Source organism: Hippoglossus stenolepis, chromosome 18 (assembly GCF_022539355.2).
Source record: "Hippoglossus stenolepis isolate QCI-W04-F060 chromosome 18, HSTE1.2, whole genome shotgun sequence".
Classification (NCBI taxonomy): Eukaryota; Metazoa; Chordata; class Actinopteri; order Pleuronectiformes; family Pleuronectidae; genus Hippoglossus; species Hippoglossus stenolepis.
Genome location: NC_061500.1, coordinates 7,231,504 through 7,256,982, shown reverse-complemented (window position 1 = coordinate 7,256,982; position 25,479 = coordinate 7,231,504). Strand labels below are relative to the sequence as shown.

Sequence of the window (25,479 nt, the reverse complement as noted above, 5' to 3'; positions counted from 1 at the left end):
CAGTTTGATTTATTGGAGGTTAAGTGTAACGGACCAGGGCCACATACAAACTGTACTTCCATCCATACAGCAGCGCTCCTCCCCCCCCCCCTGTGCCTCTCACTCTTCTTCTCTTGCCCACAGGCTTTCACAGAAATGGGGACAGAAGGGACTTAAACAGGCAAGTGGGTCACACTCTGGTGTTGCTGTGGTTAAAGCACCTCCGTGACGGGTGAATGCAAAAATAGGTTAGAAAGGTTCCCTTCTCGAGTTATTGGATGCTTTGATACGTGGCCCCATCCCCTGGTTACAGATGCAGGAAAAACTCCAAATGCGCAGCATCTAATTTTGGCTTCATTTTTGTGCAATAATCTTTATACACAGTCTACGATCGAAACTGAAATATCTCAACCTCTGTTCGATGTCTTTCCATTGAGTTTGGGAAAAAACATTCGTGGTCCCCAGAGGATCTCGCCGACTTTGGTGATTCTCTGACTTTTCTTGAAGTGCTAACATAAAGCAAATAACACTAACTAACACTAACATATGACAGCTACGACCTCTGGTGATTCCATGACTCCAACCATTTGATAACTTCCCTCAAGTTTAGGCCTATTAATGAGATTCCTGGGGAACAGGGAACCCTATTGATGAGTTCTGATAATAGTCTATAGTCTTAGGTAAATACAGAGCTGGGGAACATGGGGCCTTGAGGTAATAAGACACTGTTATGTTCTTATTATGTCTCGTATAAATCTGAGGAACTTTAGATCCCGGGAACAAAGAAATGACTCAATCTATCTTTGCAGGTGCAGAAAAAATTGAATGCAGAAAAGGGCAAAAACGAATGACCTGCCCGCTGCTTCCTCGCTCTCTGTTCTTATATCCAACACGGACACGACGATGTTTAAACAACAAATGCAGCCGGACACAAATTAGAAAAGAGTGCAGGTATTTCTTACATCTTTTTCTTTCACAGATATGACAAAATGTATCCGACTCGCACCTCCTCGTCTTTTTTACGTCTTGAACGTGTGTTCGGCTCAGACACACTTGAGATCCGTCCACCAGAGCAGAGGAATCACCTCCAACTGATCCTGAGCCGAGGCCTCGCAGGTGAAATCGCTCTGCTGCAGTCACTTCTCTTCACTACACCCTGGAGGTCGGAGCTCTGTCAGCGCGTCGCCACCACCTGTGTAAACCTTTCCCCCCCAATATGTCTCTGCCATCCATAACACCAGACTCTTAGTAGATTGCTCTTGATAGATGGGGTTCTTCCTAAGTGCAGCACCGAGACTCATTTGGGACCGGATCTGTCTGGGCAGTGTTTTATTGCACATCACCTGATTTACATGTGTGTGATGTTCCAGGCTGCAGGTGAGCACAGATGCAAATTGAATGTTTTGTATTTGTGTGACGCTCGGTGTGGATGTGGCTCAGTGATTCTGAGCTCAGGCAGAAACACAGATATGTCAGCAGCCACGCGTGTCAGGGTGAGAATTCTATATTATGATCTACATACATAATAAACTAGTTCATTATATCGAAGTCTGTATAGAGCTGTTATGTGGAATTTGCATTTACTGAAAAAATACCTGCAGTCACTTTTACAGTTTCATAAAGAAAGCAGCAACCAGCTTCACCACAGGCCAAGCAGACAGGAACAGGAAGTTTAGAACCGGCACTGCACTGGTCCACTTAGCACAAATAACCACAGTTATTAATACAGCGTTAATCAACTGATTTTAATCAACTGTTGATTAAATATAATTTACTTCTACGTCACGTCTGACTTTTTCCTTTCAGCAAAGACATATAATCAACATCAACTCTCCATGTACAGTAGAAAAGAAATATGTGATTAGTCATGAACTCAAATGGAAGCGTATGTGGGCCTGGATATGACTCTGCAGAAACTGAGAGGCTGAGGCTACAGCAGCAGATGTGTGTGTGTGTGTGTGTGTGTGTGTGTGTGTGTGTGTGTGTGTGTGTGTGTGTGTGTGTGTGTGTGTGTGGGACTGCAGCTCCTGCGTGATACATTGGCAGACACATTGCAGGTCAGTGTGGAAACAACGATTGAGTCACAGCTGCTGGCTGATCCAGTGTGAGAGCCGCTGCTCCTCTCAGGCTAATAATATCCTGCTGAAGCTGCTGATTGGGAACACGAGGTGAGAGCTCGACGCTGCCCAAGTACGTCACCAGGGTTTGCAGCAGCTAAAAGAGGAAGAACTTTTATAAAATAGAACAACGCTACCGACACGCAAACATTTTAGGGAAGTGAAGTATTGTGAAAATGATGCACATGGTGTTTTTATTCTTGTCGATGGCAGCAAAACCTTTCAGTGACATTTACATCAGACAATTTTGGTTTTATTTTATTATAAGATCGAAAATTGTTTGACGAAAAAAAGCAGAAACGACAAAAATATGTTGAGTTTCCTTCTGACTAAATTCTCAGTAGACAGTTTTTAGTCTCAAATGTTGCAATATAGTTTGATCTGAAACTACTGCAAGATAATGCTAAGCATATTACGAGGGAAAGCAAAAGTAATCCTGAAAAACAATTCTCACCGTGACCTTTAGGGGGCTCCATACATATGTGTAATTTGGTGGAAATATTTCTAAGTAGCTTGAGTATTTGGAAGATACTGTATTAAGTAATAACTCCAAAGATTCAAAAGGTCACTAATCTGTGATCTAATACAAAACATGGCTCGGCTGACCAGTTGTTCACATATGTTTGTTCCACGCTTTCCCCCAGAGCGAACACTGTTCTGTTTCTCATGTAGCATCATCGTAAACACCTGGAAACCAGTACATGTCAGGGTCTGAGGGAGTGAACCGTCTGTCGGCACCAGGGTCTCCCATAGCTCACCCACCCGGCTCTCCAGTGATGACCACTCATTCATCACCCTCTTCTCTCCATTCACTCGCATGTCCACTCAGTTCTGTTCTGGATTACCCGTCACCACCTGCCCCCGCTCCCCTCCATCGTTCTCTTCTGTATGTTCATCTCTCGTTCCATTCTTTTGTCCATTAGTGGAAACATCTCTGCGTCCAACCATTTTGTGATCTCATTCCCCGGTTCACTCTTGGCCCGCTAATCCAGGCCGTTGTTTGCCGAACCCAAAGATCCGAGGCGTTTTGGCAGGGCCGCCCCTCGGAGGCTTCAGGGCCACGGTGAGTGAGAAACCAAGTCGGATGACCTTTTCCGAGGCGAGCGGCGAGACAGAGCAGAGAGCTGGGGAAGCAAAGTGGTTTAATCAGATCAATGTGCCCTTTGTCATCTCACCGTCGGCCCTGTCAGTCTGTGCATCTGTCTGCTGTTTGTTGTCTGTTTGCTCCTCATCTATTTTCTGTGTGTCGGCCATCTATCTGTCCATCTGTGGTTCTGCTTGTCTTTCAATATCAAACCACAGGTGTCACGGAAGCACTAGTCCCTTGAAATTATATTGGTTTTCTCTGAACCTGAATTTCTTGTTCCTCCTCTATTTTGAGGTTTGAAGCCAGCCAGGACTTGTATTTAAATAAACAGTATTTGATTGGCTCGTGCCCCCTCTGCCCCTTGATGAGTTTAATTTTCTCATATTTTCTTATTGCACACAACGCATGTTAGGACAAGCACCTCGATGCAGTTTGGTGATGCAGGACAATCAAAGTGAATTTGGTTTTTAGTGTCGTGTGAGGACTCTGTCAATCTGTCTCTGTCTGTGTTCGTTCACCAGGCTCCTCTCCACCGCTGCGTCGTCGTCATCATAAACAGAAGCATGAAGTACCGTTGTGTACGATGGTAACACTGGTAACACTGGTGTTCACCATAAAGTGTATAAAGACGGACAGCATGACAGCTCCTTAAAAGTGATGCCAGAGCATCTTGAGCACAACCTGGTGGCCAGCTGCAGCATAGTTCATAAACCCTGCCTTCTCCATGCCAGTGGAAGGGACATGGACAAAAGTAAAAAGTCAAAGATTGTAAAAAGTTAGAATACATTTTTTCTCAAAGATGGTTTCTCTCGTTTGAGGTTGTGTTTGTTTTTCTAGTAAGTTTGGCTTTAGTTATTTTTTCAATGCTATAAAAACGTGCTGAAACATCATGGTTGGTTGGGGGGGTATCAGTGGGACCTTGCTGCTGCACAGACTCATGTTCCAAATGTGCACGATGGCAGTGATCGTATGAGGAACATTTTGGTTTAATTTCTGGGTAGTGGGAGGAAGTGGAGCCATGTCGTCCATCTTTATAAACAGTCTGTGGTCTACACTCATACTGATTCACACAGATATAACATTGGTACGATTAAAACGAGGTCATTTACATTAGCAGAGCAATGTATGAATTTAATAATTTATCATTCTTTATGTCTGTCATGTTCGTTACATTCCTCTACCTTTGCCTCCGTCCTGTGCTGCAGCTCCTCCCTGCTCAGCCACAAAGAGGCAGACGCTCTGTGGCTCTTCACATTTAGCTTCAGCCTCCCCAAGCAACAGTAAATCACTCCCCCCCCTGTAAAGGACACTTTGTTCCTGCTGGGTTTTTAAGGGGCAGGGTGTTTGTGTTTGTCTGTTGTCGCCTGATGTGGGGTGACATCACCGCGATACGGTTTTTACAACCTCAGCAGCGTTTCTCTCTCCTTCTCTCTTTCACATACACACTGGCACTGAATGAACCGAGCAAGGGCGCGTTTGTCTGGGTAAACAGACACAAGCGGACTTCTGTGATTCATTGTTCCACCTCTGGGAGGACAGCCAGCTGACTCCAGCCTCTCATTCATCTGCAGTCTAACACCGCTGTAGTGGAGCCCCATTCACTTTAGGCAAAGCTTAAATACACCCAGAGGACGCTTCCTGAAGAACCACTCAAATTAGTTTACATTCTAATACCTGCTACCTCTGCAGGAGTAACAACAGAGGGAGTCCCACAGGGAAAGAAAAATATTAAGACTTTTTATGGCCTCCATGACTGTTTTGCAGTTTATTAAGATGTAAAGAAACATCCAGAAAATCATATTCACGGCTTAGCAGAGCTAAACGACTCCCTCTCCTACAGCTTAGTGAAACTGTTGCATGCAGCTTGTTACCTCAAGAGGGGAATTACAGTCTCTTGAGGTTGAGTCACTGAGATCCAGGAACCCAGTTCCTGTTCCATCAAGGATGAAAGATTTACCATTTTCACAGATAGTAAATTCAGAATGTATTATCTTTTTTAACTTTTCTCAGTCATCATGTTAGTTTATTCTCTTCCACTCTTTTCACAAGTGCATAGCAACATCTGGCAGAGTTTGGTGACTCTCAAGTATCAGTTGTGTTGTTAATACAGCAAAAATAGTTTCAGCTTCTTGAATGTGAGGATCTGCAGCTTTTCTCTCTTTTATAGATACAGAAATTCGTGGCCCCCAGAGGATGAATCCTACCGACTTTGATGAGGTTCACATTTGAGTTTTTTAGTAAAGTGCCTTGAACACATGTTGGATGGATTACCGTGAAATTAGCTACAGACGTTCATAATCCCAAATTGATAAATCCTACTGACTTTGATGTTATGTGGATTTTTCTTTGACGAGGAGTCTCGGATGGATTGTCATGAATTTTAGTTTTAGACCTTCATGGTGCTCAGAGGTTGAATAACAGCAGGTCATTGTTTCACTTATCCAGTGAAATATTTGTGAAAAAAATGGATGGGTTGTCAAAAAACTTTGCAAAAACATTCATGGTTCCTTGACTCTGCATCTAGCGCCATCGTCAGGTTGAAATCACAACCTACATCACAATCAGTAACTGTGTGTGTGAAGGAAATTTGAATCCAGCAGAGGTACGATGAAATATTAGTATACAGGAAAGTATTTAAAGAATGTGAATCCACTTAATTTGAAACATAAATAACAGTTTTCACTTCAACTCTTATTATTACTTTCTTTATATGTCATCTGTAGACCACATCTTTCTAACTGTAGCTACATTGGACAGTAAATGAAACCAAACACAATTCCTCTTTCATCTAGTACCTCGACCATGACTCTTATCTTCTCCTCCTGCAGCTCACAACATATGTCCTTTATTTTCCATTGCACATTAACATTTTCTGTTTCTCTAATTCTGCTCCCATTTCTTCACTTCCCTCTCTCCCTCCATCCCTCTTCATTTCACACTTCTCCTCCTCCCATCAGCCCCCCCCCCCATCTCTTTTTGTCTAACCAGTCTCTCCTTTACCTCTTGTAGAGAATCAAACCACCGCTCCTCAGCCAACCGGAGAGCGCAGGAATCCATTAAGCACCATAGTGGAAATATGTCACCTGGGAGCTGATGTTACGAGTGATTTAGTAGGGAGGTGAGGACGGCGAAGAGGAGGAATGGAAGAAGGGATGCCGCAGCATCAAGGTGAGACAAGGTGAGGATAGGCATGGCTGTCACGTACGGAGAAGGCCTTCCCTCTTCTTTCTCTCTTACTCTCTCTCACACACACACACACACACACACACACACACACACACACACACACACACACACACACACACACACACACACACACACACACACTGGTGGAATCTTAAGAGCCAACACGGATGTCATTAGTCTCCGAGGTGATTCTGGACCAGTAATGAGATTGGAGGAATGCCCTGTTGGAGTTATATCCCCCTTTACAACACCGTTAATTCACCTGCTTACACTGCAGTGGGCAGACAGACACAACTCATCTCCTACCAGATCTAAACAAGGGGGACTTCTTTTAAAAAAGAATTAGACCATAGTAAATGATATTTGAGACCTATGCCAAGTACAACAGATATGAGGGATTATCAGAGTCCCAGGATCACTTACACCTCCCCATAACCCCCCGCCCCCAGTTGCTTATATTCTAATCACGTCTCACTGTACTTATCTCACGCCCTTTGCGTTTTGAGCATCGCACATCTCAGTGATACTGCTGGAATCTGCTCTGTAGAGTCCTTCAGGGATTTATTCTGCTGTGGTTGAAGGCAGCAGGGCAGATTCAGTCAAATTAAACTTCTTATCCAATGATATCTCTTGAGTTTTGTTCTAACCTCTTTATGTAAAAGTCTTTGTCAGAAATGTGTGACGTGAGACATTTGCACGTCAGAGCTTCGTATAGATGTTCATCAGACCTAAACTGAGAATGTTAACTTTATACCATTTACAGTTTGGCCTCGGATATGAAATCGTAATTATATGATACATGAGATGTGTCATTTTATTTCCTATGCAAAGTTGGTACTTTTTTTTTATTGCAGTTTGTCTGTCAGCAGGATTATGCAACTTGGTTACAAGTTACGAAACTCAAACCATTAACTTTGGTGCATATCTGGATCAGGAGGCGGATCCACTTCTCTTACCACTTTCTTTAATGTGGCGAGATAGGGCATTAGCCTTGGTGATGGATGCTCTCTCCGTGTGACCTTCATGAAACTCTTTTGTCCACTTCCACAACTGACAAATAATCACACATGCGCCTACACCTGCCTTTGTAGAGCAGAGGACCGTCTCATTGCTGTCAACACCATGCAGAGCAAGTTTTTTCTCTCCACAGCAGCCAAAGTGCTGCTCATTGCTGGGTTCCTTGGAAATGTTTAAGTTCTCGACCTTCTATGTAAAGTGCCATTTCTGAAAAGGAGGCTGGAGGAGCACTAGAGAGAGAAAAAGAGAAAAGGGGAAGGAAATAATGGAAGATGCGAAAGAGAGAGAGAGAGAGAGAGAGAGAGAGAGAGAGAGAGAGAGAGAGAGAGAGAGAGAGAGAGAGAGACGCAGGCTGATGCCTTGGCTTTGTCACTCTTCGTGTGGTAGTCCCCTTCATCACGCAAATGAAATAAATAATCCTCCGCATCATATAAGGGATTCCACGCCTCGTTTATCGCTGCTGCCTGAATGTCACAGGGGCGTGGGTGGACATGGCCGCAGGGATTCCCGTTAACCAGGGAGAATGACAATTACCACCCTGCCACCCTTGCCTAGCTGAGGGGAGCCTGGACATGGAGCGATGGCGGATGAGTCACCAGGAGAAAGACCACGGTTTAGCCTCTAATGAAGCTCACGTCCACCGGTGATAAATAATGAGGGTTGCCCCAAGTCTCTGCGGAGGTGAGAGGGAAGTGGACAGTGTGACGCAGGTTCACTTTTTAGTCCGTGTACGGTGTACAGAGGTGTACAGAGGTGTACACGTGTTATTTTATTAGTTATATTATTAGTTTAATTTCACTACCCGTCCCCCTTTCTATTAAATTTGTGTTTCCAATCTGCCCACTTACTGTCCTCTGTTTTGAAGTCTCTGTTCCCTCCTCTCTGGATCTCTCCTTGTGCTCATCTAGGGTCAACCCTCTTTTCCCAAGTCTCTGCCAAATGCTTTGTTGCGGTCATTCCCAACATTAGTATTCAAAGCAGTTATTCGCCTCAGTGCTTCTCCCTTTGTTTTCTGGTTTCAGAACCACGGAGAGCGACACGTACGTTCACTTCTGTCTTCAGGACCACGGACAGGGAAATGCTTCTGTTCATCATGAAGGATGTTCACGTCTCCGTTTGTGGAGTTTTGATAACATTTCAATCTCTGATTTAATAGTTGACTCGTGTGTTGACACGCCAGCCTTGCATTGAAAGGCTTCTAGCAAGTGTGGCGTTATCACGTGAGGACACCGGCACCACACCTGTGCTCCACTTTTAGATTAAATGCAATCCTCGTACAGTAATTCAAACTCACACGTTTTGCAATTTGCTTCTCTGCTAGCGGCGCTCTTCAGCTTTTCCAATTTACAGAATAGATTAGGCGTGGCATAGGGTGCACAGCTGGGGGTTTTCAACAAAGAGCGAGAGAAAGAAATAATACATAAAGAGGATTTTGTCAAAGGAGGACTAACAAGAAACAACAAATGACAACAGGGAAGACAGCTCCATAGAGGCAGCATGATTTATGTCTCACAACTGCAGGTGCATCTGTTCCAAAAAACTGCAAAATCATTAAATGTATAAAAAAAGAGACAGTTTCACATCTGCCCAACAGACGTACTCTGTAAACAAAGATGAGCAACAGTCAGAAATCAAAGAACAACTCTTATAAATACTGTATTGATCCAACCTAATTGCTTATTTGTATGCATGCCACTTCATTATGATGTTCATGATAACTGTGGTGTATTTTAGGTCAACCCTATAGTCCATTCTGCTGTGTAAGTAAAAACTCAGAGTGATCTGAGTACCACCGGCCCCAGTGGAGCTTCCCATTCCACATCTTCTCCAGCTCCTCTTTTAGCCCTTGTTATTTTTTCAAGCTTCTTGTTTTCCTTCTTCTTGATGTTGCTGTCGCTTGTTATCTCGACATCTATCATAACTGTCTCCTCCTGCTGTTTGTTGAGCACCATGATCACCATTTTATCAATCTGGATCTGGAAGCCCCACAGGATTTTAGCTCAGTCCTTAATGCTACCAGCCTTCCTGTAATGGTAAATAGGAGAGTGGCACTGGCTCGGACATCGCTCGGGTTAAGGGTTGGGGAACCAGGCCAACCAGATGAGAAGTGGTCTACTGGAACACAACACTCATGGACTATAGGGCAGAGAGATACGCCTGTAGCAGTGAAATGGTGCTTTAGCTGCTTTAAAGTTTGAGTCCGTTCTTGTTAAGTATTCACATTATTTTCTCTTCCCTACATGCATGTAGAAGTTATTCTCAAAATCAAACCATTCTGATCAAAACTAACAGCACACCTTCCTCTGCCTGATGATGAATATGAAATTATGTTAAAAATGACAACGTCATTGTAAATTGGACAACTCGTCACAAGTCACATCAACATAATTCCCAATTACTTATTTAGACAGAGCAAACAGCTCATTTTAAGCCTCTGCTGGCAGCTTGTCTGCTCCGTTTAGCCGACGAGTGTGAGGCACCGACATCAAGTGAAAATTTGGGTGCACGCTACAGTTACAGTCCTTGATAGGGATCTGCTTGTAAGGCAGCTTATTCCGTGCACAGGCCGCCGGCCCGTGGAAGTGCTCATGGTTCGTTTATCAGCCACATGAGTGTGTGCCACTGTAATTGTATTCACACAAGCTTCTTAAGGTGAGATTGATGTGGTGGCCAGTCCATGTATGCAGAGGGGATAAATGTCTCTTGGCTGACCTTGTTTGTTGGTTTATTTGCCACTAGCTCTGTTTGGCTGTAGCAAGCTGGAAAGAGACAGAGAGAGAGAGAGAGGGAGAGAGAGACTGAGAGAGAGAGAGGGTAGAGAAGCAGTGAGAGAGGCGGAAAAAAGAAAATCACTGTACCTGAAAGAATCTGTGGTTTGGACCTTTCCAGAAATGTGAGGATGCCCATTGTGGCGAGGAACAATACATCAGCGTTAGGTCAAGAATGGCAATCACTGCATTTCAGTCCTCTGGGTGTTTACAAGGACAAGTCCTGACATGAGCGCTGTTTGTCTTTGGCAGGCAGCAGGATGGAAATAAAAACACTGAACAACAGATTCAAAGTCATTGTCTCACTGTTGACTCTGGCTACATCCACACTACTACATTTTCATTTGAAGACCCATCAACTCTGCTGCGGATACGCCTGGCGTCCACACTACTCAGGAGTTTTAGAGCCGCTAAAACCTTAAAAGTTTGGAAGACGCTGCTGGCCCCGTTTTAGTTTGAAAACTTCAGGCTGAGTTTTAGAAATGAGAGATCAGAGACGATGGGGTTGCTTTGGCTCAGGAGACAGATTGAGATAGAGCGAGTTGTCCTCTAACCAGAAAGTCTGGACCTACTGACCCTCAAATGCCGTTCTCATGAAAAAAAATGCCCATAGATGCACTATATGAATGATTGATTGTGTGAATTGCAAAAAAACTGTACTGCAAAGCGCTTTGAGTGGTCACCAAGACTAGAAAAGTGCTACATAAATACACACCATTTTACCATGTTTGGAAACTATGATTATTGGTTGCTTGCCTTCGCTGATTTGTCAGACTACTATCACATGTCCCCATTAAATAAGAAAACAACCAGTATCTGCCTAGACTACCAGTGTAGAACGCAACATGGATAATCAATAACAAGCGATGATGACCCTTTTGAGGACAGAGATAATTTTTTAGTTTGAAAACAGCATTTTCGAAAGAAAACGTAGTACTATAGCTGTAGCCTTTAGGGAAGTTCTACATGTTGTTTGAAGTTGCAGTAATGAGCTTATTTTCTGATGAATCCATATCATCCCTCAAAGCTGAGACTTGAGTCTTCTCAGTCTCACTGGTTACTGCTTGTTAAATCTGACACACACACACACACACACACACACACACACTTAACCAAAACTTTCTTTCTACCCATCCATTGGATTGCACTATCCATCATCTGCCCATGAAAATCTCTCCACCTCCAGCAGCACACTTCATTTCTGTGCCTCGCTTTCTGTCACTGTACAGCTGCCATCCATCTCCTCTCAGCTCTGCCTGCTCTGTCAGGTGAGGAGGGTCCTCGCTCACCCGGATATGCAGCAGCTTTTTAAATCACCCCCCTTTGACTAGACAGGGATTTTGGCCAATTAACCGATACATAGATGCAGATGTCAACCTTTAAAGCGAGCGGTGAAACTTAATTTTCGTACCCTCATGCCTCATTTTAACTGTCATCTGCTCTCAAAAGTGTATTCATTCACACTTCCCTCCCATTATCATCGTTATAATCCCTCACCTCCAGACGGCCTGTCTTCCTCCAGAGAACAGGGTTTACAGCAAGAGGCCTTGATGTTATTATGAAGTAACTAAAGTGCTGCGCAGCCACTGTGGAACAAATCAATAGCATGTTTTCTTAAACATTTAGAAAAGTCTCTGTGTTGATTCATGACTTTAAACTGGGTGGTGGCACTGGTAATGGTGGGAAAAGCAGCATCAACAGTTCTGTGAGGTTGTACTTCACAAGGGCGGAGGGGAATGAATGTATGAACCAAAGTTCAGGACAGTTGTCATTAGGACTCCTCTGGGGACCAGTAAGCTTATAAATTACTGAGCTATTTTACAGGATAATTGGAAAATCTGACCTGCTGTCTAGATTAAAAGTCAGGCCGCAAAGGTCATTAAGATTCATCCTCTGGGGACATTAAATACCTGTATGACAATCCATTTTCCCTCAGCTACAAAACTCTTGATCCCATTGCAACACTGAAGGAAAGTGAGGAGGACCATGAATGTCTGTACAAGCTCCAATGGCAAAACACCCAATATCTTTTAGCCATGATAATAATTTGGAATTAATGGTAAAATGTTTGCCAATACAAATATTTCAGGTATGTCTTCCCAGAAATATATCTTATTGGTGACTGTATTTGAAGAGCAGGCTTTGCCAGTAGAATTTGGAGAAAAACATACAATAATTAGAATGGTTCTAAATGAAAAGAGACTGTAAAATTTAAATCAATATCGATACAAAAAAGTATGTTTCAGGTATAGAGAATATATTAAACTTCCCTTGTCAGTAGCATGTACATCCCACACAACAATTGAATATCTTCACCCTGAGCCTCATCACATAGATTGTTGATCTGAAGAAATAAGGTCGTCCTCTCTAATGACCATGAGTGTGCAACGCAATTAAATGGTCAAATGAGATTATAATGCACAATCAAAGTCCATTAGAACCCATTTAAAAAAAATTACCCATCCTACACCTTTATCCAAAGTAACTTAACGATGTGGTTTCAAGTGTACAGCTAAAATATGTGGACAGCCCAAGAGGCAAAGTCATTATCACAGTATCTCACTTCTTCTTTGGTCTTGTCACCTAAGATGGTATTTTTGTCATCTGCTTTGCAAACATGTTCTCGCTGTCAGATGGACTGATTAGGTTTCAGAGAGAAGGGCTGATAGTGTTTTGGCAGCTGAATGTGTTGGAACTGTACAAGTTTGTTGGCAGGAATAAATCAGATCAGAATTTTAGGTTTGTATAATCCATGAAATGGGGTTTTATGATCTCCTACAGGGAGGTTATGTTTTCCCCTCTGTCCATTTTTTGGTTTGTATGTTTGAATTATGCAAAAACTACCGAACAGATTTCCGTGGAACAAACCCATTCAATTTGACTGCAAATCTCAACAAAGGGACGGATCAATAAATAAATAGATGTCTGCATCTAGCGGGTTTGTATGTGGCTTCATCAGGGGACTGTTGGGTCTGGGCGGAGGTCAGAGCTCGCCTGGTCGTTGAGTAAAAGGAATGGATTATTTTTACCTCAGAAGCACATCAGAAGAATCAGATTTGGGATCGGAGTGTTAATGTTTCTCCCCCAGAGTTACTCTTCGGCTACTTGGCTGCTGTTGTAACCGTCGTAGACTCACCTATCGATCTGCTTTCAAACAATCAAATGGTCAGTGCTCGTCAGGGTCAGGGGAGACACGGACATCTACGGCAGATGTGGATTTATGGCTGCACGTGTCTTTCATTCCCTCGATCCCATTTTCACTGCCTCGCATCTATTTTGTTGCTCCTTTCCTCTCCTTTTTCAGCAAAGGCTATTTTCAGCACGGTGGCATCCCAGTGTGTTTGCTTGTAGTGGACGAATAGCTGCACTCGTTTAACAGAATGAAAATCTCTTCTCTCGTCTTTCAATCACATCCTTTTACCTCCCTTTTTGTTATTCATTCAGCTGCGACCTGCCCCCTCGTCTGTTCGGGATTCCAGCTGCTCATTCATGCCTCCGTTCATCCCCTCGCTTTCCATCATCTTTCTCATGCGAGGAGCTCCGTCGTCCTGTCCTCTGTCCAATTCATTCATCCCTCACTCCCCCGTTCTGATCTACAGTCGGTCCACACACACTCCCTCGGTCTGGCCTGGAATTATTTACTGCTTAATGGCCTACAGCAGCTCACACCGGCCCAGCGGTGCTTTGCTTTATTTATTGATTTTCATTCCTTTTGTCTTAGTGTTTGCGGTGTGTGTGTGCGTGTGTCTGTGTGTGTGTATGCAGGAGAGGCACCTACCAAAAGATATAAAGCCCAAGGACGTCCTGCACACTTGAGCTGCAGGTGATGTGACCGGTGGACGAACAGATTGATTGATTTGGGGGTTTGAGGGATGATCGGCCGGAACTGGGTGATGAGTCTGCGGCCTCAGTTTGTCTGTTTGTGTGATACGTGCATCACATCATAGGTGTAACAATTCTGAAACCAAGATCAAAACCTGCAATACAAACGCCCACATCCTTGTATCATGATGATGTAACCCAAGGTATCACACTGCCACCACTGCAGGTGCGGCCTATTGAGCTCTCATTACTTTACTAATGAAATAAAGCTAATTTTTCACAGTTAACACAAGCACACTTAAATTATAAAATTACTTTTCTATTTAAAGCGAAGCCGAATTGTCTCTTCTTATCAGCCTTTGTGTCTCAAACCATGACTCAGCGCTACACAAGTAAAGTTAAGGACTTTTATAACTAAGTTTCTAAATATTGCAGGAATTTGAGTTTGTAATTTAATTTAACTGTTTGATTTCTTAACATTACATTCATGTTAGACCCCATAGTGAGGCCTAAAGATGTAGCGCATACCAAGTTGAATACCAGGTTGATGAAAAGGCTAAATTGATGTAAAAAAAATATCCATCCATCTTTCCATTATCTATACCACTTATCCTTTGAGGGTTTCAGGGCTGTAGCCAATCCCAGCTAATATTGGGCGAGAGGCGCGATACGTCCAGGACAGGTCGCCAGCGTATCGCAGGACCAACTAACCATTAACACTCACATTCAACCACAGTCAATTTAGAGTTCCCAGTTAACCTAACACCAATCTACATGTCTTTGGACTGTGGAAGGAAGCTGGGGCACCTGGAGAAACCGTGAACCAAGGAGCTTTTTTAGTTGATGTCCACAAAGTTAGAAATACAAAAACTGTTTCCATATAACAGAATTCACCCTGATAACATTCAAACTTCAAAAATAAAACCAGCACACTTATAGCCATTGTTTCCCTGCCACAGTTTGAAGTCAGCACTGCAGCGTCTCAACCTCACAGCTCCCATTGTCCTTGGCTGTGGACAAGAGTATCTGCTTTCCAGTGTGGAAGTGGGCGAGAGGGTGGTTTTTACCAAAATGACCAATTACATAACGCCGGGTGATGGATGAATAAAGATACACAGGTAATGGTCCAAAAATGGGATGAGGTGAAGAGCAAAGGGTTCAGTGGCACCACCAGTGTCCAGAAATACCTAACCTGCACACGCCCCCTCCCCTGATGATGAAGATGATGATGAAGATGATGCAGCCATCCTTCTACCATTGCATTCTCACATCAATGAGAGAGAGAGAGAGGGTGTGTATTTTCAGCCACACACTGCTCATATCCGGACACACACACACACACACACACACACAGAAGGAGAGAGAGAGACACTCAGAGGGAGAAAGAGGGTGAGAGAGAGAGAGAGAGAGAGAGAGAGAGAGAGAGAGAGAGAGAGAGAGAGAGAGAGAGAGAGAGGCTGACGTCCTCTCCTCTTCTTTTTTTTGTGCATCATTTGCTCTGCAGAACTCGTGCGTAACGTGCCTGCTCCTGGATTTCCCATCACTTCAACTTTCTCTTTTTTGCAGCGGGGTTTTTTTTCCTCTCTCACTCACTCCACCGTCTTTCATCGTCTCATCCCTCCTTTCCTCCGACTCCTTTGGAATGAGCTGTTTTCCTGCCTGCGTCGGTTCCATGTCAGCATGGGAACTGCCGTGTCCAAGAGGAAGAATTTGAGAAACGATGCGATATCTTCCGTGGCAGCAAAAGTTAGGTGAGTGCGTGTGGCGCCCGGTTCTACCTGCGATGCTTGTGTTCCAGAAGCTTCTGGGGGTCTGGACTGGGGGGGTTCAGTCTCCAGGTGGGAGACAAGTGGGGAGGCACGTGTGTTTGGGTGAATTACACCGCTGCGTTATGTCTGTCTTTGTAATGCGCAGAGGCTCTTTGCGCTGCTCCGCCGACTGTCCCGTGGTCCTGAGCTAATGTGTGTTTAAATCCCACTTCATTCCCTCGACACTGCCCCCGTAGTGAGCACATGTAGCCCACCCGAGGGGCCGAATTGTCCACCCCAGTCCCCCTTCCTCTCATGGGGCTGGATGGATGTTTGCCTCTGGCGCGTCGGAGCTTTTACTGTTGTTGTGAATGGAGCATCATTGTGTAATGAAAGTCATGCAGAGGCAAAGCGAGGGGTTGCTGTGACTCACACTGATCAACCCCTCTCCTTCATTGTCTCACTTCGGCCTCACCTGAAATAGCTGTTTTCAAAAAATAAATACCCTGCCGGTTTGGTTTGTATAGTAATTTAAACCGAAACGATTTTTTTTTTTCTGCCCGGGACGCATCGACCCGCAGGGGTGCGGCTGCCGGCTTCACGCCCCGGCGGGCAAATGATCCAGATGTCAATTAATCAATCACGGTAATCGATTGGGTCGTTTGCGGTGATCGCCCATCACGGTCAGTTATTGGGGCAGTCACAGAGGACAGGGGGCTGCTCGTGGATTCAGCAGCGCGAGGACTCAGACTGCTCGGCTGGAGTCCAACCCGTTAAGAGCTGCTAACGACTCCCTCTGATCAGACACTCAGGCTTTATGGGCTGCATGGATTTTGATGTCTTTAAAGGGTCACATCTGCACGCAGCTGCATACGTGCACTTGCAGCTACACCCCCGCTCCCCAGCCTGTGCTGCTGGCTGCATGCACCGTCTGCAAGGGGCTGAGAGGAAGCTGCAGTTTGGTGAAGAGCACGTGTGTCTGTGTGTTACCATGTCTGCACGTGAAGTGCACACAGGCTGTTTCCCTTCAGAGTCAGATCTGAGCGGAGAGTCAACGTTTCCCAGCTCCACAGCAAAGCCCCCGTGTGTTTGACTTCAGATCAGTCAATGGATGACCTTGACTTGAGTATAGAGACTCCAAACCCACAGATGTGGGCTGATGTGCTATTACGTCATTCTCTCTCTGAGTGTGTGTGTGTGTGTTGCATTTCATATGCATGTCACATTTACTTACATTACACAGCCCATACAGTATGTGAGTCTTGTATGCAGGCAGAGCAGTGTGCAAGTGTGCCACCTTGAAAGCAAGATGAGGATGTGATGCCCATACTAAACAGAAAGTGACTACAGAGGGTATCCTGAGCAGTAATCCTATGAGTGTGTGTGTAGTCCATGTATTACTCATGCTGTGGGGACCTGGATATGTTTACACAGTCACATCACGGAGACTTGTCTCTAAAAGGAAGTCCCCATAATGTAAATCATTCTATGTTAAGGTGAAGACATGTTTAAGGTTAAGTTTAGGCTCAGGTTTAGGTTTCCTTTCTCTCTCTCTCACACACACAGACACACACACACGGAGCATTGCGCAGCTATCCCAATTAAGGCTTTGCATTGACTTCCATTTATTGTGGACATTCTAAACAAAACCTTATTCCTAAACCTTAAGCATAACCACTTCATACCTAACCACGATTCCCATCTTACCATTAATCTTAACCAGAACCTCACAGGTTAAAGTTTTGCCTCATTAGAACCAAACTTTGGTCCCCATGAGGTCCACTGGTGCTGACAAGGTCAGTGTTTATGCTGGTTAAGGTACTAAAGAGGTACAAAAACGAGTAACCCATTATTGGTTTCCCTCCCTCTCTCTTTCACACACAAGCACAGGAGCTCAAACACACATTATCCAGAGTTTAATTTTTGGAATTTAATGGTAGAATGAACCTTGCCTCCCATAGACGAGGAAATGCAGCTGAATCACATCCAATATTTATCAGTTTTTCACCTGCACACAACCTCATGAATGTGGAGGCGAGCACTGAGAATTGTTTTCACTCCTCTTAACCTCACACACACACACTCACACACACACACACACACACACACACACACACACACACACACACACACACACACACACACACACACACACACAAACAAACATACTGTATCTACATGCATGCAGGCAGCGTTGCACTGAATTGCTCACTCCATCTCATTATGCCCGCTCCTCTCTTCTCCAGTGTGTCTGAAGGGCAGCCCGGACCCTGAATCCTCTGAATCTTAAACGTTAGAGCTCTGGCTGCAATGTCACATCAATGGACTTAGTTTTTTCCCTTTACAGATATCAAATATGAAATGTTCAACCTATAATTTTAATTCTAACCCTTTAAAATAGCCCTTTAAAGAATCACCCTGACTCTCCACGAGTAAATCTCAACTCACTCATCATTCCTCATAACTTTACTCTCTTGCACAGTCTTAGAGAGAGAGAGAGAGAGAGAGAGAGAGAGAGAGAGAGAGAGAGAGAGAGACGCAGGCTGATGCCTTGGCTTTGTCACTCTTCGTGTGATAGTGTTCCACATTAATTGCTTTGGATGGCAATGAATATCACAGCCAGTAAGTGCAGTGCATATCAAGAAGTGACAAAGAATGTGCTCACCAGGAAAAAGCCACAAATCTCTCTTTCTAGTGATAGGGTTCATCCTCAGGGGACCATGAATGTCTGAACAAAATTGAATGGCAATGTGGAATAATTTTCACAAGAAATGTAAACAGCTAAGTAGGGTCTTTTTTTCAAGTTTAGAGTTCAGAGTTTGCACGTTCTCCCTGTGTTTTTGTGGATTTACTCTGAGTACTCTGGCTTCCTCCCACAGTCCATACACATGGAGATTGGAGTTAGGTGGATTGGCGACTCTAAATTGACCGTAGGTGTGAATGTGAGTGTAAATGGTTGTTTGTCGCTGATGCTGTCCAGGAAGAACCCCGCCTCTCACCCAATGTCATCTGGGATTGGCTCCACTTCCTCCCAAGATCCTCAAAAGGATGAGCAATGCAGATGATGGATGTATTGGGGGGGGAAATTTGATTCTTTTTTTTTACATTCTAACGTGATGATTTGGTTCCTTTGAGGAAATGATGCTAGCGTGATGTAATTCTGACCTGGTGTTGTATCAGAAAAACCCTGTGCGTCTTATTTTGAAAAGCACCAACAGACGACCTGTGTCGTCACCACACTTGCGGGTGAGCAGGTTCATATTGGAATACATATAGAAAACATTAAGGAGACTGAGGTTCCCTCCTCATGCCCGATGTTAATCTGTGCCTATGTCAATTTATGTTTATGGATGTCTGGTTATGAAACAGGTCACACTCTCACCTCCATCCGGCCATGAGAAGTAGCGAGCAACGGAGAGCGAGGAGAAAGAAAGAGAGCGAGAGGGGAGAGAGAAAGAGAGATTACCTCCAATTTACACACCAGTACTCTGCGACACTGAGTGAAGGAGCGCATGCTTTGATCATGCTGACAGCTGGAGCCTTGCTGCGGTTCGGCTGAAGGGCATCGGACAACAGCCGTCCCAGGGTTGTGAAAGATGGCGTGAGAGATGAAAGCGTTGGTCCTTACCGACGGATGCTAATGAAATATTGTGCCTGAGTTCATTCAGGACAGTCGACAGGTGCGACTGTCTCTGTCATAAAGCTGCCGTCACTCAGTCATAAGGTCAAAGGCTGTTACGTAACGGTCTTTGGTGTCTTTTTTTCTAATTAGATTCAGTCAAGCTCAACAAAGTGACAAATTCCCTCTGAAGTTTTCTCCACTCTTTGCCGAATATCTTGCTTCCTCATTTCCTTTTCATTTTATAAATGTATAAACACAGTGTATGTTAGTCACATGTTCAGTATCCATATCCATTTCCTTCCCTCCTCTGTTCTGCAATCAGACGGTTTAATTTTTTGCTATAAATATGCTGAAGGAGGCAGATTTTACAGTCGGAGGAATGATTAGGACTCCAGCAGTGTTTTCTGATTGTTTATCTGTCTGCTATCCTGCATATTTGTGCTGCTCTTTATTTATCATTTGAAAAAACAATGTCAACTCATACTTCTCAGTTGTTTCAGAAATAGACTAGTTCCACAGCTTGAGGGCAACTGAGCCAATTTATCTAATTTGCTAATTCACAGTTGAAAGCTCCAGAACAAGCTTGTAAGTGGACATTAAAGAACAACTGTATGGTGCTGCTGGTCCTGGATGGACTGTTGCACTAGATCATTATTTTTTCTGCCAAGTTATACTTCAAATGTATTTTGACCTTTTTTTGACATTTCAAATAAACACATGCAATTAAAAAAAGCAAATGATCGGCAGATTATTCAAGTTTCAATACAAATTTTGTACACATTTTTTAACAGAATTTCCAGAAAATCTGCAACAGAAACAGTGAATTTAATTCACATTTCCATCAGCTAGTGTTGAACAAACATTAAGGGTTTGGCTGCAATGAGACGAGCAGCTGGAGGTGATAACTCTCCTGTCGGGAGCCATGACATCATTACAGAGGACGATTAAAAGAGCAAACAATGGAAAACCACGTGAACACAATGTAATAACAACAAGCGGCCACAACATTAAAACAAGTAACTGCTTTTCACGTTGTGGCTGATCCGTGTATGGTGTCACATTTGTTTCTTGGAATCATTTGAGCAACGTCTCTGCAGATATGATATTTTGTCTAGTTTTCTAGAAGCCACAAGGTTCATAAGGATTTATTAAGTCTCTTTCCAATGCAGCTATTTGTCTTTCATTGATACATACAGTGAATACACTTGTTCGCAATACGTCAGCCTTTTTTCTTCCATTTATACTCAGGTTTCATTATGCGCTTATTGAAAAACCTGATGAATGGAAACACAAGTCTGCTGTGAAAAAAGCCGTGTATCCATTTACAAGTTGGAAGTAAATAATGTCTAAGCTACTGCGGAGAAACCGATAAGTGTGTTGTGTTAGTGCGTGTGTGTCTAAACCAGCTGCACCACTCAGCGCTGCATGTGGTAGGGGACATTGCGGAGAGCTACTACTGTACTGACATTTTAATCAGCTCCCTGATCAGTTGCTTCGCTCCCACATGTCCCATAATGCACTGCACTTTCAAGACTGCAATTAACGCTCCATAAGTCCCCTCGGCCCTCAACCTGCACCGCAGTCCTCTCAACAGGTCCTCATCACTCCAGCTGTGAAGTTTTGTGTCTGTGTGCGCCTCTGTGTATGTGTGTTTGTGTGTGTGTGTGTGTGGGGGGGGAACCCAATTCAATTAGTCCATGTGAGAGGAAGATTCGATTAAGGAGCGTTCAGAGTGAGGAATCTCTTTGCTTGGCAGCCCATTGTTTACGGTGGAGAGACACCCAGGGAGACATCCGCTCTGATGACATCCAGACCAGTGGGAGCACAGCTAGGGGAACGATTGCCCGTTTTCAGCCATGAGCTGCCTCTCCTCTGAAGATATACTGTCAAGAGATGTTTAACAGCACCAGGATCCACAGGGAAACAGCACATGATGATTGGATATGGATCAATAATGGAAATACTGTACGTGGCATTGAAATATTTGCCACTCCATAACTACCTTTACACAAGTCAGCTGGTAAATTGCAGCTTGAATTCAAAGAAAACTACAAAATAAGTGGATTTGTATTAAGAAGCAGATAAAAATAGAAGTATTTAATAAACAAATAAAAATAATCATGCTCTCAGCTAATTAAGTAAAATAAACAAGAACACTGATTAAATAATCAGTGTTATCAACAATTTAACATTATCGTCCTCCACCATGACATAGGGCTGCGTGAATTATCGTTTTAAAATTGCAATCTCGTTTTTAATTGACAATGATCCTGCAGCATTATAATCAGGGACATCAGCTGCATCAAAACAACCGCTCCTACTCCCTCCAAAGGAATCTAAAGTACTGTAAACCCCACCCCCCCCAAAAAAATGATCTGTGCTTTCTCCCTCAGCCAATGATGGCGCGGCGTTACCCCTATAACAGTGATAGAGTGATAGAAAAAAAGCATAGAAAAGTTGTGTTAAGGAGAAGTTTAAAAAACAAAGCAAACAATTTACTAAATGAATCCAGAAGAAAACTCAGGTGATAACAGGAGAGAATCTTTGCAAGATAATTGTGATTCTTTTTCTCTCATATATTGTGTTTCAAATGATCAATTTATCTAATTATCTTATTAAAATGGAACAACTGCATTAACTTTACCCTGAGTTAATAGAATCCACCATTTACTTTAATTTCCCTCCAGTCTCCTGGAAGAAAACATAGTCGCTTGTTTTAATCTTTTAACAAACCGTGGTTTGGTTGCTTGGCGCATATTCAAGTGTGGGCGGAAATTTTGCACCTGTAAAAGCAAACCCAACTGGGAAAGCTGCCCATTGATCGACGGGTATTCATAAATGTGGGCGAAAAAGCACATACAAAAAAAAAACAGGACAATCAGAGAAAAAGTGTCAAAGATAAGTGTATAAAGTTTCACCGGAATAAGTCACATTTCACCATCTACATCCATTAATAAGCAGAACGAGAGAGAAGGAAAAAGAACATGTTGACAGTTTTGTAATGTTCCCATCCGTCACGTATCTAGTTTTGCATTGTTCTGTCTGGGTCCATTTTAAAGAGTTGAAGTGCAGAGGTGCATCTTCCTGCCATCAAGGAGCGTTTATTGCGTCGGCAGAGTGCTTCGTGGAGTTTGTGGCGGAATGTGTTCACCAAGTGGAGTGTGTGTAATTGTGTCTGACTCATTCAGCTTGTGAAGACGCTAAGTACGCCGCGGCATCGGTTGAACTGTAGACCCAGACAAAGGCTCATGTTCACTCGGCAAGGAACAAAACAAATGACCACGGACAGGAGACGGGGGCTTCAGGTGTCACATTATACCCACTCAAAGTTTACATAACAGGATTAGAGCTACTTCTGGAATTTAGTTCCATCCCACACAATGGACCTTACAGCAGCCTTGTCATTTCATCAATTGGTAATGAGCAGCTTGTTCATGTCTCAGGTGAGATATCGCCGGAGTATTTATTTTTCAAATAGTGATTTGCAAGGGTTTTGAAAAACACTGATAAATGGACATCACATCAGGAAACGCTTATGTAATAAAATTACAAACTAGAATGGTAGCATACCCAAGGCCCAACTATTCCCTTAAGATCAAACCAACCGCACCAAATAACACACATTCATTTTTCATTAGGATCCATTGTCCCTTGGGAAACTGGTGAAAATGTGAAAACCATATCTTGCAATGCAGAAAAAACAACACCCTGGAGCCCCCCCTGTGTCCAGATCCACACCTTAATTTAATGGCTTCTTTCTGGGCTCAAGTCCCATCCTTCCACTAAGTATCGTGAAAATCCGTTCAGGAGTTTTTGTGTTAATCTACTGACAAACAAACTGACGGGGGCAAAAACATAAGCTCCATTGTGGAGGTAACAACATCTTGGGGACTTGTTGTATTTGAGATCGAGGATTGTTTCCAGTATTCCCAGTTGTTGTGTTCAAGGACACTGTGACGTTTCTCTTGGCAGCTGAAAAGCACTGCACCCACCAAGCAGACTGTCAGGACATTTAACCCTCATGTAAGACAAAGGACAAACTAAACATAGACATAGGGAATGTGGATTTGGTCGTTGCACTTAATACTAGCACTTTGCCATGAAAAATCCCATGAATATGTATTATTCCAATATTGGAAACTGTGATTAACATCCCATAGTAAAAAAAACAAGGTACAAGTTATACCTATAATGCTGTGAAAGTGTGAAAAATGTTCACCGTTTGATTAGTTGCCAAATCTCATTTACACCGAGCTCATGAACACAACATATTAGTTTTAACAACACACTATAAGTCACTGAATATATGGGAATGAAATTATGTCTGAAAGATTGAAAATCAATCTCATCATAAAGTCCATTTAGTAGCAGAAAATTGTATATCTTTTTTTCTCTGAGCTCTTCCTGGACCATAAACTGAGGTTCAGAGTCTATTCCATGTGAATGGACACAGTACAGTTATACACTTATAGTTAGTAAATCAAAAAATGTATTTAATCATCTGCAGTTCCATGACAACTGAACAAAGTCCATCCACGATGAAGACCATGTGGTTTGATTATAGGCTCCAGAAAAGCTACTAAACAGACCTTTGAATCTGTAAAACATCATCAATAGAATATCCATTGGGGGAAACATGAAAAATCAGTGTAATGATCTTCTCAGGTACAGACCGAAAGGTTTAAGATTTCACTCTCACAGTGTCAATCTCCTCCGCCTCTACATCGCTATGCATCCATTATCTATAAAACTCATCCTCTTGAGGGTTGCAGGGGAGATGGAACCAGCTCACATTAGGCAACAGCGTCACAGGGTCACCATACAGACAGTGTAAAGACTCCTATTACCCTAACCCATCAGCAAACTCCACACAGAGAGGCCACGGCCAAACCAGGATTCCTACCAAGAAACTTCTTCTATCTAAATATCTAATTCCATCTGATCTTAATCCACTTGAACTTGATCCTGCACCATCCTTCCTGCTCCTGTTTGACTCGTGTGCTTACACTGCCCCACTCTAAAGTAACATAACATCAAATTTTAATCAACAGCAACCTCCAGAGGCATTAAACTGCAGTTTTCATATTGTCCATATCACACTCAATGAGCCCTTTGAGAGGTTAAATGAGGATTTTAAGTTGAGTGGATATTCAAGGGGTTTCGTCGCCCTGAGGAGGAAACTGAATGTGCCGCCACTTTTGTTTCTTCCTCCCTCACTGTCTCCGCCGCGCTCTCTCTGCCTGTTTCCTCAAGTTTACTCCGCTTTTCATTTTTAATATGCCCCCATTTTCTCCCCCCTTACACTCCATCTCTCTGCTGCAATCCCATCTCCCTGCCTCTGACACTCCCCTCCTCCCCTCTTTCCCCAAACCCCCTGTCACATGTCTGAAAGCATGCACCAATTTCAAATCTGCCTGTGTACGCACACAGCTTCTCCTTCTTCAGTTCCACCTAGCGCTTGTAGAGTATCTCTTCCCCTCTCGCCACCTCACACACCTGTGTCTCCCTGACGTGCTCACATATCATGTATATGGAGTGGGCGCAGTAACATGAGAGCGCACAGCAGGGGGGGGGGCGTGTTTTGTTTAGTGGATGGATTGAGACGTATTATGCTCTATTGGTTTCCAACTGTCATGTATAATGCATGACGCAAGTCTCTCGCAACATTGTGTGGTGATTCTGACCAGAGTGGCCGTCCTGTTGAATAATAAAACAGCAGGACATAATGATTACGTCGGAGGGATACCTGCTGATAAGAGCGCAGACTGCATCGATCACTACTGTCCTCCACTGGGATTCTTACTTAAATGCAAAGACAAAGATTGATTTTCGGGTTTTGTGTCCTTTCTTTTTTTTTTTGCCCTTGAATATTTACAGAGGCTCACATGCACCAGCACAAGGATTTAAAGAGAGAAGATGCAGTATACCAGAATCGCAGTGACATGTGTGCTGAGCTATTTATAGAAGTATAGTGCTGGGTGATGTTGCAGCGGCACGTGCAGAACCTCTTAGTCCTCAATAACAACCCCCCCCCAAAAAACTCTGAGGGGGTCTGGTTCACTTTGGCTGAGGTCCTCAGCATCAGGAGTGAAAACGGAGGAGTCAGAGAGACGTGTGAATTTCTATCTGTTCC

General features: G+C 43.5%; 1 protein-coding gene across 4 annotated transcripts in view; it reads left to right on the top strand.

The window, feature by feature from the left end:
• The first annotated feature begins 15,375 nt into the window (after window positions 1-15,375).
• nsmfa (NMDA receptor synaptonuclear signaling and neuronal migration factor a) overlaps window positions 15,376-25,479 on the top strand; it is a 38,593-nt gene continuing 28,489 nt past the window's right edge. For all 4 annotated transcript variants that reach the window (XM_047344357.1, XM_035183833.2, XM_035183835.2 and 1 more), the window contains exon 1: window positions 15,376-15,727. In XM_047344357.1, the coding sequence (XP_047200313.1) occupies window positions 15,697-15,727 (31 nt within the window). In that variant the 5' untranslated portion in view covers window positions 15,376-15,696. The remainder of the gene's footprint in view (window positions 15,728-25,479) is intronic.